Source organism: Peromyscus eremicus, chromosome 3, assembly GCF_949786415.1.
Source record: "Peromyscus eremicus chromosome 3, PerEre_H2_v1, whole genome shotgun sequence".
Classification (NCBI taxonomy): Eukaryota; Metazoa; Chordata; class Mammalia; order Rodentia; family Cricetidae; genus Peromyscus; species Peromyscus eremicus.
In genome coordinates this window covers 152,839,804-152,859,877 of record NC_081418.1, presented here as the reverse complement: position 1 = coordinate 152,859,877, position 20,074 = coordinate 152,839,804, and the positions used below count along the sequence as shown (strand labels likewise).

The following is a 20,074-nucleotide window of genomic DNA, read 5'->3' as shown; positions in this document are numbered from 1 at the left end:
TGCGCCACAGCTGGACTCAGACCTGCCCCAGGGGCTGGAGCTAGGACACGGCCACGAGCAATGAAGGTAAGCGTCTGACTGCTGGAACGCAGCCACCCACCGGGGACATCTCCGACAAGCCTGCTTTGTTCCCTGTCCGCCACGGCCACCAGGCGTGGGGACCCGGCTTCATCTCCACCAGCAGATGCTCCCACTCGGACTCGTGTCCGGGGTCTGTGGATGCGGTACCCAGCTTCAGAGGATGCCACAGCGCCTGTCCCACGTGCTCCCAAGGCGGGAGGAAGGACTGTGTTCTTGTGTCTGATCTGCCTAGAGATGGTGCTTGAGGGGGATGCTCGGGGTGCTCTCCTGGGTGGGTGTAACGGAAGGAGGAGGAGGACCCTCTTAGCTGCCGAAAGCGGGCAGCTCAGCTTTTCGGTTCCAGGTTCCACGTTGAAGCTTCAGGGCAGCCTGAAGGACTGGAGCGGCCAGGCGATGTATTCTAATGCTAGTCTGAGGTAGCTAGCCCAGCCATCAGCCAGAGGCGTTTTAGGCTTTTTTCCAGGACTGGCTCTGGAAAAGCTGCCAGGTTTGAAAGGCGTCCCTTTCTAAGGGAAATGATACTCCATTGGTTATGCTGTTTGCTTCCAGGAAGGAAGATTCCAGTAATAAAATGTGGGCTTTTGGGAGCAGCGGAGCGCAGCCACGTTTCAGTTTCTGGGGAGGTGGAGGAGGGAGTTAGAGATACAGACTGCTCAAGCCTCACTGGACGGAAGCTCCACGTCACTTCTCCATTCATACCATGGCTTCCTTTGCCTCTAGCCCTGATAGACATGGGTATTTTTTTAAAAAACATCTCTACCTTATTTTACTAAATCATATGCATTTACTATTTTTATAGACATGCATTTATTAGTGAATACACTGTTTAGTGTATTCTTATTCAGTTGCTATATATATCTGCCTTAAATATGAGTTCCCAAACTCCATGGGTGGGTAGTCTATGGATAGAGAAAAGCTACATGCTGAAGGCCAGGGGTTTGCATTCTCCTGCTGTGGCCCCTTTGGGAAGTCTCAAAGCTCTATAACTAGCGAAGGGGGGTAACCTAGGATGGTACTTTCTTGTCTGGAAAATTTTTTGGAGGGGGTATCTCAGCTTAATTTGCTTTCTGAGCCATAGAGACAAAGGATGGAGAGTTAAAAAAAAAAAAAATGTCTCTGTGAGCCAGGCTTGGCGGCATGCACCGGTAGTCCCAGAGCTTGTGGGGTGGAGAGAAAAGAATCGGGAATTTAAGGCTATCCTTGGTTATATAGCGGGCCACCCTGGGCTACAGGAAAACAGCCCTGGACTAAGGACACCAACAAATACGGGGGGGGGGGGGGGGGAGTCTGTAAGAACTATTCTCAGCTCATTGGATTCCAAAATTTATTAAGTATTTGGAATGGGTTGGAACCTTTGGGAAGGAAGTTACAAACAGCCAACTGATCCTAACTGATATGTTTTTGGGAGTACCTGTGACTTTGCTGGTTGTTTCCATAACTGTTGGTTTTATTCCTTACTTGTTACGTGTGTCCATGAGGGAACTGCTTGGAAGCCGTTACCAACCTGGAGGAAGTTAGTGCTAGCCGGACCTTATTTCAGTGCATAAACAAAGAAATGGCCTGGGCATTTGGGTTATGTACTTTGGGGTTTCGGGATGCACGCTTCATAGGAAGCCTTTTGTGGAGGTGGCATGGGATGCCTGGCTGAAGAGTTTCCTCTATTCCTCCAAAGCCTGCTAACCACATTTATTAATTAAAAAGGTTTATTTTTGTGTGTGTGGTGTTTTGGCTGCATGTATATCTGTCCGTGCACCGTGTGCATACAGAAGAGGGCATCAGATCCCCTGGAACTGGAGTTCCAGAGGGTTGTGAATCAACATGGATTCTGGGAATTGAACCAAGGTCTTGTGGAAGAGCAGCCAGTGTTCTTAATCACTGAGCCATCTCTCCAGGCCCTAGAGGACAATGTTTGAGTCCATTCTCTCCACCCACCATGGGGTTGCCAGGTTAGAACTGAAGAGATGGGGCTTGATAGCTAACACCTTTGCCCATGGAGCTTTTCACCAGCCCCATTGTCTTTTGTGCGTATGGATATGATGTGTGCATGTTTGTGTGTGTGAGTGGGTGTGCACACCCTACCATGCATGCACACGCTACCATGCATGCATATGCTATCATGCATGAGTGAGGTCACAGGGCAACCTCCGGGCTCCTTGCCTTCCTCATTGGAAACAAGAGTCCTTGTTATGAGCCACTGAGTATGTCAGGGCAGCTGGCCTGTGAGCTTCCAGGAAGTACGATGTGCACCTCACTTGACATTGCTGAGTTCTGGGAACTGGAACTCAGGTCCTCATGGCTATACCTTACCCACTGAGCCACCCCACCTCCCACAATTCCTTTAAATAGGTAACGACTCCAGGGGAATGTTCAGTGCATTGCTGGGGGCATGAGTGTGGGGCCTGTGTGTTAGATGTCTCTGTCCCAGCTCTCTGTACTCTCTGTGGGACACCGCTTTCCCAGCAAGCATGGGAGAATCTAGCTGACCCACTCACTTCTCAGCTGCACCTGTGGGCAGCCTTGGCAATGCCATTTTATCTCTTGAACAGCTGCCCAGTGCTCAGAGTGCTTAACACAGCCTCCGATAGCCATCCCTCCTGCTGGGCTCTGAAGCTCAGCTGGTAAGGAAGGGCTCATTCAGCCAAGTCAGCTGAAACTAGGTTCTGTTTAAACCAACAGAAACACACATGAGAATTGCAACCCAATTAAAAAAAACAAAACATTTAAGTCTGGAGAGACAGCTGGGTGGTTAAGAGTGCTTGCTGCTCTCACAGAGCACTGGAGTTTGGCTCCCAGCTCCCACATCTTGTAGCTCACAGCACCTGTAACTCCAGTTCCAGGGAGTCTGATGCCTTCTGGCCTCCATGAGCAGGAGCTGAAGTGCACATACTCATGCACAGACACACATCAAATGAGCCCCAAGTTAGGATTTAGGGTGTGCTGGTCCATAGGTGTGACCCTGTCTGCATTTGTAGTTGGTGGCATGTTGAGACCTCGTTAGATGCCCGGTGTCGTGTGAATGGGAAATCAAGGTGGAGCTTTGCAGGCCAGTCAGGCACCAGCCAGTGCCTGTTTTATCACTGCTCTAAGTCATTCTCTGGGGTTACTCACTGAATTACATCACCTCCAGAACTGAATATTTATGGCCTTAAAATAGCTTAGAAAGGAGACCATCCTACCCGCAATAGCACAGTGTACTTCACAGACACTTTCTATCATACAGGCCAGGACTTCTTGGGTGGAAAAGAGTTCCCCCAGAACACTTGTCTTGTGTTCAGTGGCTAGTGGGAACTGGCTCTGTAGATCAGGCTGGTCTTTAATATACAGAGATCCACCTGCCTCTGCCTCCCAAGTGCTGGGATTAAAGGTGTGAGCCACCCCCCCACCCCTTCCCCAATGATACATATTTTTTAAAAAAGACTTTAACTCTTATTTTTGAAAGATTTATTTTTTATTTGTGTGTGTGTATGTGCCACATGTGTGAGGGTGCTATCAAAGGCCAGAAGAGGGCCTTATGACCCCTTGAATGGGAGTTACAAATGGTTGTGAGCAGCCTAATATGTGTGCTGGGACGGAACTGAGGTCCCCTGGAAGGGTGGTAGAAAGTGCTCTTTATCACTGAGCCATCTCTCCAGGCCCTATTTTTATAAAAAGATTTTACCAGATAGTCCTGACTGGTCTTGAACTTGAGATCCCATTGCCACTGAGTATGGGGTTACCACATGGTGTGGGGTTGCCCCTGAGTGTGGGGTTACTGGCTTGAGCTGCCATACTCCAGGAAAGAGAAAATGTCAAATAATAAGGTTGAAACCTATTCTGGAAATATAGAAAAAGGATCAAAGTAAATAGAAAGACAAGTATAAGAAGAAAATAGCCAACCATGGTGGTACAAGCCTGTATGTAATTCCTGCACCCAGGAACCAAGGCAGGGTTGCTAAAAATCTGAGGTCAACCTGGGCTGCATATTGAGTACAAGACCAGTCAGAGCCATATAGCAAGATCTTCTTTCTAATAAAAACAAAAGAAAGAAAAGAGAAATGAAAGGAAAAAACAGAGGAAATTATATAATGACATAATTACATAATAAGCAATAGTTTCAAGTTATACTAAAAACCATGACTCTTTGGGATTGAAAAACTGTGAACTTGCTATACATTGAAAATAATCTTAGATTAACTAAAAAGAAGAAGAAGGAGAAGGAGGAGGAGGAGGAGGAGAACAAGAAGAAGAAGAAGAAGAAGAAGAAGAAGAAGAAGAAGAAGAAGAAGAAGAAGAAGAAGAAGAAGAAGAAGAAAAAGGAGAAGAAGCGGCCAGCTCATTTATTCTTTATTTTCATGTATAAACCTGAATGTTTGATCACTTGGCGTTAACTGTCTCATATATAGATAGGGTGTACTTCTGTTATTTTGGCCTTACCTGGATGTCTGCCTTTGGAAGCCTTGTTTGGTTTTGGTTCTTTGAGACAGAGTCTCTTGTAGTCCAGGTGAGGGTGTAACTCACCAGGTAGCTCTCTATGTGGGCTGAAGACATCCAAGGGAAGCCTCTGGAAGAGCTTCTGAGGCCCAAAGCTCCAATTCCTTGAGTGTAGACGTAAGAACACCTGCTGCTGTGCTCATCCAGAGAAGCCACCATTGTCTGACAAAGAAACACAGCTGAGCCTCAGTCTGCATCCGTCCTGCGTATGGCCGTGGCGGATTTGCACAGGGCAGTCATTGAACAGTTGTTGGCATTCCATTACCACACAGAAGGGGGGAATTCTGCCAAGTGTGGTCACTTCTGATTAGCTGGTTCAGCTACCGTTTCTTGTGATCATCGTCCTCAGCAAATTGTGAAATCATAATAAGTCGTTCTTTGAACTTTGAAGATAAAAGAGTGAGTTAAAATAGGGAGTTGTGCGTGGTGCCGGACACCTGCCATCTAGGCACTCACTCTGAGATGGAGACAGGATCATAAAGTTTGAGGCCAGCCTGGGTTGTGTGAAACTTGGCTTTAAAGAGTAAAGACAGCTGTAGCCATAACGTATGTGGGGAAGCGTACTTCATCACAGGCTCCGTGGTGTCGGGTTGGTTGATGCTCTGTGCACGGGAGGACATTGCTGGTGACCCAAGGAGAAGCAGCAGGCTTAATTAAGAAAATGGGGCTTGGGCAGAGAGCTGGCTTGGTGATTAAGTCTTCCTGCTCTTCAGCTGACTCAGGCTGGGATTAGAGTATAGAAAGTCACATGTCCCCGAGTGCTGCTCATTCCCGTCCTTGTCAACTTGTTTTCCTTTTTTGCAGACAATGCTGTTTTTAAGCAAACTAATGAAGGCATACCAGGACAGATACAAAGAGGCACTGAGACAGGGTTTACCAAACCCTCGGATTCTGAAAGAAAGAAAAAAATCTATTAGGCTGTTGTGTACTTCCCTTCTGCCAAAGAAGGGTTGTTCTTTTGGGTTTATTTTTCTAGCCTTTAGTTCTCTCCCAGGGAGAAGAGCAGGGCTTCTCCAGTTTCCTGCAGACTTCTGCCACCCGATGTGTTCATCTCAGCTTCCTGTGGTTGTTTCTCTTCCATTACAACTATTTATGCTCCCTTTCCCTGACAGGCTTACCAAGGGGTTTATGCATATTTTTATTTATTTGTACATTTATTCATTTAATTCTGTGCACACCTGAATGTGAATATATGTGTGTGGCCAAAGGAGTACCACATAAAGTTTGAGGTCAGCCTGGACAACATGAGTTCCCGTCTCAAAACAAACAAACAAACAAACAAAGCAAGTAAAAACAAGCCTCCTCCCTAATTAAAAATAGAAAAGAGTATATAAACGTGTCTTTAATGTACTAGTTATACAGTGCAGTAACGACCTACAAACAGTAGCTGATTTAATTTCATATAATTAAACCTTGGGATAGCTAGCTCTTTCTGAGGCTACTAGACTTTATAGTGTGTAATTTAAGCATTATCTTATTGTTTTACTTCAAAAATATTGTGTGGTTGTGTACATGCCACAGCATGGGGGTGAGAGGATGACTTTGGGGTCTGTTCTCTCCTTTCCTCATGTGGTTCCCCAGGATGGAACTCAGGTCATCCGACCTGGAAGCAAGTACCTTTGCCCACTGAGCCGTCTCTTCGGCCCCACATCATTCTTAGTCTTGAGACATAGCTGTGTTTGTGGAGACAGATGTGGGGAGAGGGTGGGAGAGAGGGAGGGAGGGAGGGAGGGAGGGAAGGGGGAAGCAAACACTAGTATAATAGAGTTGAATTCTACAGTCAAACATTTGTGCACAGTTCAGTGGTAGTAAAAAAAGATTAGGTACAGAAGTCAGAAAAGCTGTCAGGAAGGTGGGACCCTGGAGTTGAACTGGGAAAGAAGATCACATGACCAGAAAGTAAAAGCATCACCCACTTTGCATCCAACCCCAGACTCATTGTTCATTCCCTTAGTTTCTAGAATCTCCCTAAATCTGTTTCTGCAACCCAATAGTAGCGCCCTCTCCCTAGCTCCCCTACATGTTCTGAGCCTCCTGACCGTAGTGAGGTCACTTCTGTGCCAGCCTCTGAGGCAGAGGTGCCTGGTCCCTTCCCTTAGGCTGGAGACAGGTGATTACAGCCACCTCATGCAGTGGGTTCTGTGTAACTACCCCCTCTGTGCTGTTCATCAGGCTGGGCTGTCTTTTCCTCCCAATCATAATTGGCATCCTGAGTTCTTGGCCTCCATCCACAGAGATTCTATTGCTTGTCTCCAAGATGCATTGGAACGGAGTGGCAGAGAGTGGGACTAATCACAGAGGAGCAATCTCTGTTCCCTGCTTTTCTTGTGTCCCAGAATGATGACCTCAGCTTACTGTAATGTGTGCACAAAGCACATAAGAAGAGTTCTCACTGTAAGCCTCTGGCCCTACTGAAGGTCTTGGGGGCCACAGGGAGAAGCACAGTTGTTTTTCTGTTGGCTTAGTGGCTGCATAGGGATCTACTGATATTTTAATTATTGTCTGTGGTCCCACGGTCCAGGTCCATCAGAAGTCAATCCCCTGCCCCGAAGGCCACTCATGTGGAGGACCTTCTGTAGGTTTAAACTAAGTCTCTATTGTATTTACCAACAAAGGGAGTACAAACTCTAGTCCCCACCCTTTCCTTCCAGTGTGTCTTCTCTGCCCCAATTGCTGGCTTCTCTATGGCCAATTCCAGTCAGCTAGTCGCCTGCTCCACCCCCTGATTCAAGGTAAACTTTATTTAACAGTCTTGAAGTGTCACAGTGCTATCAAAATTCCCACAACAAGCAGTGACATAAAGGCCCTGAGCACGCATGAGGGCCGGAGGGTGGTGTGAGCTCGGCTACACTCTGAAGAGGCTGCCTGGCTGTTTTTCTGTTTTAAACTTTAAAAAATTATTTTATTTTTTAAATAGTGGGAGTGTGTGTGCTTGTGTGTGTGTGTGTGTGTGTGTGTGTGTGTGTGTGTGTGTGTACATGTGAGTGTCCTTACCCACAGAGGCTAGAAGATGGCATCAGTTCTCTTGGAGCTGCAGATTCAGATGGTTGTGAGCAACCTGATGTGTGTGCTGGGAACCAAACTTGGGTTCCCTGGAAGAGCAACAAGTACTCTTAACTACTGAGCCATCTCTCCAACCCCCAAAGAGCCTGTTTTTCAATTAACTCAACATTCTGATGTACAGAATGGTGGCGATGATAATGCGTACCTCTTATGGAAGGTGTGCTATGGAATGGTGGCGATGATAATGCGTACCTCTTATGGAAGGTGTGCTATGGAATGGTGGCGATGATAATGCATACCTCTTATGGAAGGTGTGCTATGGAATGGTGGCGATGATAATGCATACCTCTTATGGAAGGTGTGCTATGGAATGGTGGCGATGATAATGCGTACCTCTTATGGAAGGTGTGTTATGGAATGGTGGCGATGATAATGCGTACCTCTTATGGAAGGTGTGCTATGGAATGGTGGCGATGATAATGCATACCTCTTATGGAAGGTGTGCTATGGAATGGTGGTGATGATAATGCGTACCTCTTATGGAAGGTGTGCTATGGAATGGTGGTGATGATAATGCGTACCTCTTATGGAAGGTGTGCTATGGAATGGTGGCGATGATAATGTGTACCTCTTATGGAAGGTGTGAAGATTATACACAGTCACACAGGCAAAGCACATTTAGGACTGTGTGTTCTACATAAATATCAGCTAAACTTATTACAAGATATTCATAGAATAAAGCGAACGTTATTTTTTTCAAGCCATGTATGGTGGCTCATGTAATCCTGGTACTTGGGAAGGTGAGTGAGCCGCAGCAATTTGGGTTCAAGGCCAGCCTGGTCTACAAAGTGAGACCTTATCTCAGAAGCCAAAGCAGGAGCTAGAGATGTAGCTCAGTCAGTCCAGTGCTTGCTGAGCAATCATGAGGTCCTGGGTTCCATCCCAGCACCACCTAACACTGGGTGTGATGGGGCACACTTCTAATCTCAGCACCCAGGAGGTGGAGGCAGGAGGATCAGAAGTTCAAGGCCAGCCATGGCTACAGAACAAATTTGGGGCTGGCCTGGCCTGCATGAGACTCTGTCTTGAAAGCGAAAGAAATGTCAGTCAGTTATGCATTGGGAAGAAACGACTTGATTTCAGCAGCCCCAGGAGGAAAGGCAGTTAATCTCCACGGTGCTCAGTCCTCCAGGTGGAGTGGAGCAGTGACCTCCCAAAGGGCCTGCAGAGTGTCAGCTGTTAAGAGCAAGGACTTTTCTTCCAGAGGACCCAAGTTTGGTTCCCAGGATCCACAACTGCCTGTGACTTCAGCTCCAGGGGTAAAGAGCCCCCTTTAGCCTCATCTGGCACCTGCACACACATACACTTATCTATCCCCTCCACACAAAAATCTTAAAATAACTAAACCCTCAAGGGAGTGGATTCAAAGGCAGGCACCTTGCGCCTCTCCTTTATCCTTGGTCCTGATTTGAACCAGAAACACAGTTCTTGCTCCAGGCTCAGACCCTTGAAAACACTATCTATGGAAGACCCTTTCTCATTAGTGACTTTCTAATAGCAATATTGAGGACCAGGCAGAGGATGTGGCTGCCTCTGGCTCTTCCAAAATGATATGGGACACAGTCCAGCTATTTGGAAGACTCTGCTTCAGTCTGTGGGACCGAGTGGTAGTTTGGTCATTTTCTGACTGTTCAAGACCAGCCTAGGCTCTATGAGACCCTGTCTCAAAAAAGCAAAATGAGAAATTAAAAAAAAAAAATCTTTAACACTAAAAAATATTAAAGACCTCTGATTCACCTACTTCCTAAACTGGAACTGTTTACTCACAGAGATATAAATGTGTGCCAAGTGATTGGCAATAAATAGACCCCACACACTTCAGAAATGTAGCCAGCTTTTCATTGGCCACCAGCTCACAAATAGCTACACAGAAACTTATTATGAAAGCTCGGCCTATAGCTTGGGCTTGTTCCTAACTAGCTTTTAGAACTTAAATCAACCCATTTATAAACACGTTCTATCATATGGCATTACCTCTCTTCTATCTTGCACCTTCTGATTCCTTTCTGTGTCTCCTGGCGTCTCCTGTGAAACTAGATTCTCCTCTTCTTCCTTACTTTCCCTGGAAATCCCACCTCCTTGTAGATGTAACCAACCGTCTTATTAAATAAGAAACACAGAACCAATGCAAAGAAGAAAGCCAAGAGATCAGAGCTAAGAGCCTTACCTGCCTGCTGCAGCAAATCCTCTTCAGCCAAGAGACCTACTTCCTGTCTGTTTGTCTTTATATAGAGTTTCTGTTCTGCCTTCTCATTGGTTGTAAACCCAACCACATGACCTCCTCATCACTGCCTTTCTGTACAGACCTCCAGGTCTTCTATGGTTGGCATTGAGATTAAAGGCGTGTGTCTCCAATGCTGGCTGTATCCTTGAACACACAGAGATCTACCTTGCTCTGCCTACCAAGTGCTGGGATTAAAGGCGTGCACCACCACCGCCCAGCTTTTGCTATGGCTCTAATAGCTCTGACCCCCGGGCAACTTTATTAACACACAAATAAAATCACAATTCAGTACAAATAAAATATCACCATACCTCCTGCCTAGCTATTGGCCGTTCAGCTTTTTATTACACCAATCACAGCAAATATATCCTCATACAGTGTACAAATTTCCTACTTCCTCCTTTTTGTCTAAATAAAAAGGGAAGGTTTTAAATCTAACATAGTAAAACGATATACAATAAGAACAATTAAATCAGGTAAGAACTACATTCACAACGTCTAGCCCATTTGTATTTGGCAAATTCAGAGAATGTACTCTATTATCTAGCCTATCTTAGTGAGTCCAAAGTTTTGTACCTAATTTACTTTCTATCCTAACTTGTATTACCAACCTAAAAACATCTTTTTTGACCTTAAAACATCTTCTTAGATAAACAACTTAAGCTTTTATTTATTTATTTATTTATTTATTTATTTATTTATTTATTTTTGGTTTTTTTGAGACAGGGTTTCTCTTTGTAGCTTTGCGCCTTTCCTGGATCTCGCTCTATAGACCAGGCTGGCCGAGAACTCACAAAGATCCACCTGCCTCTGCCTCCCGAGTGCTGGGATTAAAGGCGTGCGCCGCCGCCGGCCCACCCCCCTCCGGTGCTTTTATGTTTCTTAACCTTATAAACTTTACAGCTCTTATGTAACTTTCTTTTCTGAATTTAGTAACAAGGAAAACTGTAACTATAACATTTCTTCTTCAACTCTATCAGAGACCTAAGAAGGATATAGTATTACTTGATTAAACAGGAAATGCAGAGCAAATAATTTCCAAAATTATAGAAGTGACAGAGACATCTGGCTGCCTGGAATGTCACTTAACATTTCTCTGCAATGTTGGGGCATCTGTCTTTGGTCTACAGTCCTAGAATATATGACAGATTTTTTTTTGTGAAGTAGGAAATTTTTGAAGGACTGTCCTACCTTGTCTTGGCAGTTTGTCAGTTGCCTTCTTTTGTGTCCTGCTTGTCCAGTTTGGACAGCATACTGTCAGCAGTCGAGGAAAGGGAAGTTTCTTGCCCAGTGGCTAACTTTTGCCACAGTAAAAGCAAACTCCATATGGAAGTTCTTCGATGCCCATCATCCTTTTTTGAAGTAAATTGGTGCTGCCAGGAGCAAACATGTCTCACTATCATGAAAAGCCTTATGCTATTAAAACAATTTAAATGCCACATTCTGTAGGTCTTTGAAGTGTTGGAAGGCCATCTATCTATTTAAAATATATGTTTGTCCTTGAAAACATAGCTAGCATGAATATAAGTTTGGTTTTTATAGATGATTAACTACTAACCTGTCTTTCTTTATTATCCCTAAATAGCTTTCAAGGATTAAAACTTTGCATTTTTAAATGAGCTGCATAGGTACAATACCTTAAACATAGAAGCATAAATACAGTAAAACAAAAATAACCTTAAATTTATATTAATGTACACAAATCTATACCCATGTAAAATATTTGAGACTAGTAATTATTCAAAAGTTGATTCAATAATCCACCCTTTTATTCTATTATTTCTATGCTTTATCCCTTCTTTTCCCTTCAGAAAGAGATCCCTGAATCTAATCTCCTTTGTTTAGGTTTTTTTCTGACCATGACCAGAAACAACTTGTAACCAAACCCCCAATGATGACAAACATTGATAACCCACTGAATGACCAAAAACCACCCACTGCACCTCTTAGGAAAGTGGGCATATTTTCTAACAGCTTCCTGTTGTCTTGGGGAGTGATGGCATCTTTAGGGAACCCTGAGAAAACTGGGATGATGGTCAGGACCTGGGAGAGCTAGCTGTGTCATTTGTTGTCTGGTCTCTGTGTAATGGGAATGTTTAGAACTTATCTGAAGTCCCAGCTAGAGTAGTCTGTGAGGCTGGACCATCTCAACTAGAAGCTTTGAAGTTGTTCTGGATGCGGAATTTTTAGGAAACTGCAACAGAGGCATTTTGAGGCTGGATCACTGGACTACTAGTCTTTCTTGGTGTCTGGTCCTTTTTTCTCCCCTGAAAATACACAAACCTTTAAAGGTAACATATATATCTGCATTAACATAAGTGTGGAATGTGTGATGTGCACAAGTCAGTTAAACATGATTTTTTGCTTTATGTTTGAGCAGGTAAAGGCATATGTCAACTTTATAAGTGCATTTGGACTGTGTAACCAAACTGTAATAAATCTTTATCCATCCATATGAAAGGATGGCATGTAATAATAAGTCATGAGGACTCTGTAGCCAGCAAGATATATCATGTCTCATCCAGTCTCAATGTTATACCCATGTAGAGGGATCAGCATATATATCTTCTGTCTTGTAGTCTTTTTTTTTCTCCCTTTTTAATGTCAGGAGATCTTCTCCAATCAAGTCTGATCTTTATTAATATTGAAGGAATCCATAGCTTTTCATTTTCTGTGGAAACAGAGTCACAACCTCTCCCCAAATACAACATATTTCCTGACTTCCATTTTGAAGTTAAGATTTTCTTAAAATATATAGGTTGGTTTAATTTAGCAGTTGCCATAATCCAATGTCTCTCAGCAGATATTGTTTCTGTATATTATCATTTAAAAAATTCCAAGTCAACAAAGCAGCATACAGGATCCAGAAGCCTTGTGTATTTCCCATCCTTATGTGGCTTTTTACTTTTCTATCACTTTACTCCTTTACTCTCTCTTTAAAGACTTCACTATTATTTTAAAAACTGTTTATTTATTTTTCTATGACTATATGTCTATATCCATTTTTTTTATTTCTATAACATGTAAGCACATTTTTTTGTTTTGTTTTGTTGTTTTTCAAGATAGGGTTTCTCTGTGTAGTTTTAGTGACTGACCTGGAACTCACTCTGTAGACCAGGCTGGCCTCGAACTCACAGAGATGTGCCTGCCTCTGCCTCCTGAGTGCTGGGATTAAAGGCGTGCGCCACCACTGCCCAGCTATGTAAGCACATTTTTAAGCATACTATATCTGTTTAGAAGTTTTTTGGTCTGGACCTGACTTTTTGCATGTTTGTTACCTTTTTTGACTGTGTGAGGCAAACCTTAAACTGCTAAGCAGTGGCTAGGTCCTCTGTTGCATGGCCTGGGAGCGCTTGGTAGCAGGGCCTCTTAAAAGAGCTGCAAGCACAGATTCTATCGGAACCTTCCCTTGCACCCCCAGCTTTCTCAGGCCCTGTGTGATTTTCATGTCCCGTGTTAGGTGCCAAATGTAGCAAGCTTTTTTTGTCAGCTGCTAGCTCAAAACTAATGACACAGAAACATTATTAATATGAAAGCTCGGACTGTAGCTTTAATAAGCTCTAACTATCTATAACAAGCTAGTTAGGCTTGTTGCTAACTAGAACTTAAATTGACCCATTTATAAATACATTCTGTCACATGGCATTACCGCTCTCCCATCCTGCACCTCCTGTTTCCTCCCTGTGTCGTCTCCTGTGAACCTAGATTCTCCTCCTCTTCCTCTCTCTCCTTGGAAATCTCTCCTATACCTTCAGTCTAGCTATTGGCCGTTCAGCTTTTTATTACACCAATCATAGCAAATACATCTTCACACAGTGTTCAAATATCCCACAACACAAAAGCACACAAAGAAACAACCAGACTAAAGAAGTAAGTTTTAACTCTTTGGGAAAGTGGCTTTTCTGTGTGTGGCTCCAGCCATCCAGGAAAGGCTAACTAGCCAGAGTTCTTAGGAAATGGGAGAGCCACATGGCACAGTGAGTTTGCCGAAAGCCCTTGTGGATCATGAAAGGTCAAGTGCTACTTCTTAGTTCTGCCCAGGCCTCACATTAAGCCAGGCTGCAACTGTGCCCTATGGAGCTCGGGTTCTGTGGTTCTTTTCTGCTCCCTAAATTATATACAGCTCAGGTTTCACAAATGACACCCGATGTCAAAGGAGCTCTTGACTCAGGGGTGTGGTGGAGCATACTTATAGCGTAACTACTTCTAAAGGATGAAGACTATGAGATCAGGTGGTCCAGGCCAGCATAAGCTACACAGTGAGGTCCAGGCCAGCCTGAGCTACACAGTGAGTTCCAGGTCAGCCTGAGCTACATGAGACTGTTTCTCAAAAACAAAAACAAACAAACAACAAACCAAAATACCCCCCCAATAAAAATAAAAGAGTTTCAAACGCAGTATGAGTCTTCACCATAAAAAGTGTAAGTGAGGGTCTGGAGAGGTGGCTCAGGAGTGAAGAGGATGTACTTGCATGACCTCTGTGGCTTGTGTCCTAGAACCCTAATTAGCAGTTGCAAGGGCATAGGGACAGGACAGACCCATGTATGGCAATCAGGTGGCATTCTCTAAAGGCTGCAACCTGGAACTGCAGCCTGTTTATAGGTACAGCTCAGGAAGAATGGGGTCTTCACTAACACAGGCAAAAAAAAAAAAAAAAAGTACCAGTGACATTTAATTGTGTGTCCAGTGGTCTATGGAAGCTGGACCAAGGCAAAATATCCTGTAAAGAGGCAGAGATGGAGACAATTTAATACACTGGCTGATCTAAAGTTACCACCTTAACAGCCACATTTAAAACCTTTTTTTTTTTTTTTTTTTTGCTTGATCTTTTGAGACAGGGTCTCACTGTATAGCCCTGGCTGGTCTGGGACTATGTAGACGAGGCTGGTCTTGAACTCACAGACATCTGCCTGCCTCTGTCTCCTGAGTGTTGGGATTAAAGGTGTGCACCAGCATGCAGGGTCTCACTTTTAAACAAAAGCTTGGTAGGTTTGAATAATTCATCAAATTTCATCCATTTGTCAAATAGTGTCACAGACACTAGCCATTTTAAAGAGAATGATGTCACTGCCTTGGAACAGAAGCAGGCGGGGCAGCCATCCAGTCCATAATTGCCCTACAAAATGTGGGATTGAAACAGTTTCTTCAACCTGCAGAACTTTCCAAAGAGGATCACACACAGAAAGACTTGGGAGCCACTCAGTTTCTCGATCTTCAACCTTTTGAGTAACATCAGCAGAAGTGACTGTTTTGAACTCAGCCTGTATACTGGTCAGGCTAAAAGTCAAAATGGAGTCAGTTAGTGCCTGAGTTCCATAACACTCACTATTCTCGTTTCAACAGACACAAAACCATTTCTGTCTAAGCCTTATTAGATGTTCCCTGATGTTAGCCAATTCGTTGGTTCATCTGACAAGAATTTTAGTTTGTGAAGTGTCTTCTGATTCTGAAATGAAAAATAATGTCAACCAAGCCAGGCGTGGTGGAGCATGCCCGTCACAGCAGTATGGAGGCAGAGGCAGGTAGATTGCCTCTAGTTTGAAGCTGGTATGGTCTACAATGAGTTCCAGACCAGCCAGTACTATATAGTGAGACCTCGTCTTAAAGCAAAATGAAAATGAAGCCAGATCTTTAAATTAAATTAAAAAGACCTTTAAAGGTCTTTATAATGTGATTTTTAAGAAAGAACATTTGTGTGTGTGTGTGTGTGTGTGTGTGTATGTGTGTGTGTGTGTGTACTATGATACACATGTAGTCTGACTTGTGGGTTTCCTTCTAACACCATGTGGGTTTGGGGGATCAAACTCACGTTGTCAAGCGTGGTGGGAAATCCTGTCCCACTGTGTCATCTTTTTGGCCGTGGTTTTGTCCTTGGTGAACCTTTATTTAAATCTTCCCCAAGGTTTGCCTGGAAGCACCCGACCGGAGTGTCTTGGCAAGCATGGGTCCCGTCTCTCCTTTCACACATGCTTCTCTCCCTCTTTAAAGGATCCAAGTGGCGAGCCACAGAGGTTGGTAGGGCAGAAGGAAATGAGTAACTTAGGTATTGTGTCTCAAGCCCTCTTCTAACCAGGCTACCGTAGTAAATCCGTCTGTCCTTCCAGCTCTGCCTCAGGATGAACAGATCCCAACAGCCGCAGCTACTGCATCCCTCCACTTACCAAGAAAGAAGAAAAGGGTCTTCATGTGCTGCACTTACAGAAGACCGGAGCTCCTTCCCAGAAGCCCTGTCTGGTGGCTCACGGAGCCCGAAACTCCAGAGGGATCCGACACCCTCTTCTGGGGTCTGAAGGCACTGCACTCACATACACATAGACACGTACATATATACACAATTAAAAATAAAAATAAATTATTTGCCTGGGAATGGTAGCACATACCTTTAAATGTCCATTCTCAGAAGCCAGAGGCACGTGCATCTCTGTGAATTTGGAGCTAGTCTGGTCAAAGGCAGTGAGTTCCAGGCTAGTCAGGGCTGCATAATGAGACCTTGTCTATCAGAAAATTAAAAAAATAAGTCAATTTTAAAAATGTATATTTATTTTAGAGCAAAAGAGGAGGAAGGGAAATCTGTTTCTTAGCAAGCCTTTGAGGCATGACTCGAGAGCCGTCAGAATGATGTCTGTGTCTACTCCTGAGACACTGAACTGTGATCCTGAGAAGCACACACCATGCTCTTGGGCTTGCTTATTGAGTCTCTGTATCTGTCTGTCTCTCTCTCTCTCTGTGTCTGTCTGCCTTTCTCTAAATGTGTATGGGTATTTGGTCTGCATGTTTGTATATACACCATGTGTGCCTGATGCCCGAAGAAGTCAGAAAAGAATGCTGAATCCCCTGGAACTAGAGTTACAAATGATTGTGAGCTGTCATGTAGCTACTGGGAACTGAACCTGGGGCCCTCAGCAAGAGCAGCTGGTGCTCTTAACCACTGAGCTACCTTTCCAGCCTCTTAAAATTTATTATTATTACTATTTAAGATTGCCAGTTCTGGAGCTTGAACCTAGGGCCTTGTGCATGCCAGAGAAGCGTGCTATCACCGCTCTACCCTCCCAACCTCCCCTCTTTCTCATCTGCCTAAACTTCAATCCTGATTTCTGCTGGCTTACCCTACAAAGCCAAGGATCCAGTTTCTCCCAGAGTCAAGGTCCCTAGAAGCTGAACAGAACTCCTTAGGATGCTGTGATTGACAGTTCCCTGCCCAAACTGGCAATGGCATTAGGTTTATAAAGATTGCACACCAGGATCAGGCATGCCCTTGGCACTGTCACCCTGGGAAGCTTGATGGGCTCGCTTAGCCAGCTGGTGTTTGTTGTGAGCTTACTGATCTCCCAAGGAGTGCCGGATGCCCAGTTACTTCATTTCTGATAGGACACAGCGGTTTGCAGAATGAAAGGATTGCCAGAGGGTTGGCAGATGGAAGAAATGAATCCACTCAGTGGGCAAGGGTCAAGCCTTCATGTCTCAGGGCTCTGCATCTGCATCCAGTCCAGTTTTGTGAACTGATGAGTTAATGAAGGGGTTCTACTGGGATTAGAAGAGCATGAGATTTCGTATGGCTTTTTCCTTAGGGCCATGCACAGTTTGGGGTAGAGACTACCTTGGCCAGGGGGCGAAGGACAGAGTGATAGCCAGGCCTGTGGTAGTGGAATTGTTGGCACTTCCTAAAAGAGCTTGGACGAGAAGGGTCATAGGCTCCTGTAGTTTTTCATTCAACACAGTGGCTGCTCCGAAAGCAACTGCCGGCCCATCCGGCACCTGACTCTGAAGTCACCAACAGCGTTCGCCGCCGCACTGGCCCTCAGGCACAGGCTCCATCACGGCCACTACGGGGAACTTTATCCTTCTATAGAACTCAGGATTCAAAGGTTGAGGTGAAATCCTGCTAGCTCAGAAAGGCTGAATAGCAAATGGTTAAGATCAACCATGGGAGTCTATTGAATGGGTAATAGGGATTTATTAAAATATAAATTGAGGAAATACACTCACAAATACAGAACTGAGTGAACAGCTGAAGCCGTTCTCTGTTCTGACGGGGAGTGAATCCACCTGGCAGTCGGATCTGCCAGGAAGCAAGAAGAAGAGACCTTGTGACCCCTCTCCCTTTCCTTTTCAGAGGTCATGGTAAGACGCCAGGAAGCACAGCCTCCTTCGGGCCGTATAGCCCAAGGTCATGATCGTGTAGCCCAAGGTCATGAACACAGCAAATATCACTACAGCAAATAGCTAATCTTCTCTCTTTGCCTGTGTCTCCTGAAAAAGAGGTCTGTCCTTCTGCTCAGCCCCCACTGAAGAACCCTCACTACACTTAGTTCCTCCCACCCCTTCCTGTCAGCTAGTGGCTGACTCAGCCTCCTGACCCCAGGTTAATGTTATTTAATCAAGCAAATGTAACATGTCTTTGAATCGTTAACAAAAGCAGTAGAAACAAATGTAACACACCTTTACACAGTTAAAATAATGTTCCACAACAGGACCCCTGTTGGTTAAGCGGCGGCCCTCGGCGCTCGTGGCTGGCCGCCACTCACAGTGGCCATGTCAACGGAAGAGAACACTGGATGTTGTGGTGGAGGAAGAATCATGATCCATGGTTACTTTTCTAGAGCTTTATTGGGAGAGAAAGGGAGGAGAGAGAGAGAGAGAGAGAGAGAGAGAGAGAGAGAGAGAGAGAGACCATGCAGAGGGGAGAGAATACTGAAGGAGGGAGTGTGGAAAAAGAGGGCACAGAGAGGGCACGTCCACTTTTTAGGCTGGGATGCCGTCGCAGGCTGGTGATATAATTAAGGACATAATCCTTACAACCCCTCACTCAGGAGTCTGTCACTAACTCCCTCCTGCCAGCCTTCAGGTGCACGTGATCTTGGGAGATGCCGGAGCCTATGAAGTAGTGGGACGTTAACTGACTGCAGGTCTCTGTGATGCAGCTCTATGAATCAGTCATCCACGATGGGTGGGACCTTGGTGATACAGCTGTTGTGGGGTCGTCCACGGTCCTCTAGTAAATACTCTGCCATCTGTCATTGGTTGGTGCCCTGTTGGGGGTGAACAGCTGTTCACATTTCCCCAGAAAAAGTGGATGCAACTTTCACGACTATGGGTGACTCAGGCAGCTGTGTCACCCCAGAGCCCAGCCTGTGTGACAATTCACAAAAGTTGTGTGGTTGAAGCCTCATCCCCAGTCAGCCTCCACCTCCTATAGACTCCAGGACCTTTCAAGACAGCAGTCGCGTGGAGCCGGAGGGACGGGGTGGCAGACTCCCAGGTGTGTTGTGCTCAGAGGACAGAGTTCCACAACCAAGGACTCCTCACAGATAAGTTATTGCACATATATATTAATTTAATTAAAAAATTTGAGACTGCTTTATGTAGTCCAGGCCAACCCTGAACTCTTTCTCTCTCTCTCTTTTGAAACTTGTTCTCACTAAGTAGCCCTGACTTCCTAGAACTGTGGAGACTTACTGACTCACAGAGATCCCCTTGTTTCTGCCTCCCAGGTGCTGGGATTAAAAAGCTTGTGTTACACACCCAGTGGACCTTGAACTCAACCCTACTGCTTGTGTGTCTCAGGTGTTGTGATGACAGGTGTGTGCTCCCATGCTCTGCCATGTTCTTTTGACTGTATGGCATCCTTATGAGAAAGACCCTTTAGTTAGCTGCTCCTACAGACTGTGGTGGTTCAAATTCCCATTTCTCTGTTTGCTGAGAATCTTTGCTCACTGTCCACCACCAGCCACGCCCCCCACCTTTCCCTGTGTTGATCACTTTCTGTAAATATGTCCTGCGTTGTGTTTCCTGGGCAGACAAATGCCGACTGAGTCCATGCAGTGGTCTCCCATGTCTGTGGGATCTTCATCTGTGGACTGGGGCATCTCAGGGGAGCGTAGCCAGCTTGGGGTGGTCACATGTGCCCCCACCTCTGCCCCATTCCTTCCCTCCCTTCTTTCCTCCCTCCCTCCCTCCCTTCCTCCTTCTTACCTTCCTTCCTCCTTCTTACCTTCCTTCCTCCTTCCTTCCTCCCTCCCTCCCTCCTTCCTTCTTGTCAATTTGACACAAACTGGGTCATCTGGGAGGAAGGAACCTCACTTGAGAAAATACCTCCACATTCAGACTGTCCTGTGGGCATGTCTGATGGCATTTTCTTGATGATTGATGTGGGAGGGCTCCTCCCACAGTAGACGCTGCCATCCCAGGGAAGGTAGTCCTGCCCTGCATTCCTCAATGATGGACTGTGATCCCAAC

At 45.1% G+C, this 20,074-nt stretch overlaps 1 protein-coding gene across 2 annotated transcripts in view; it reads left to right on the top strand.

Annotated features, from left to right (window-relative positions):
- Positions 1-22: 22 nt before the first annotated feature.
- Bcat1 (branched chain amino acid transaminase 1) overlaps positions 23-20,074 on the top strand; it is a 90,483-nt gene continuing 70,431 nt past the window's right edge. The window contains exon 1 of one of the 2 annotated variants that reach the window (XM_059256343.1): positions 23-66. In XM_059256343.1, coding sequence (XP_059112326.1) covers positions 61-66 — 6 coding nt within the window. In that variant the 5' untranslated portion in view covers positions 23-60. Of the gene's footprint in view, positions 67-18,389; positions 18,426-20,074 lie in introns of those variants that run through there. The other variant, XM_059256345.1, reaches the window with a different exon arrangement.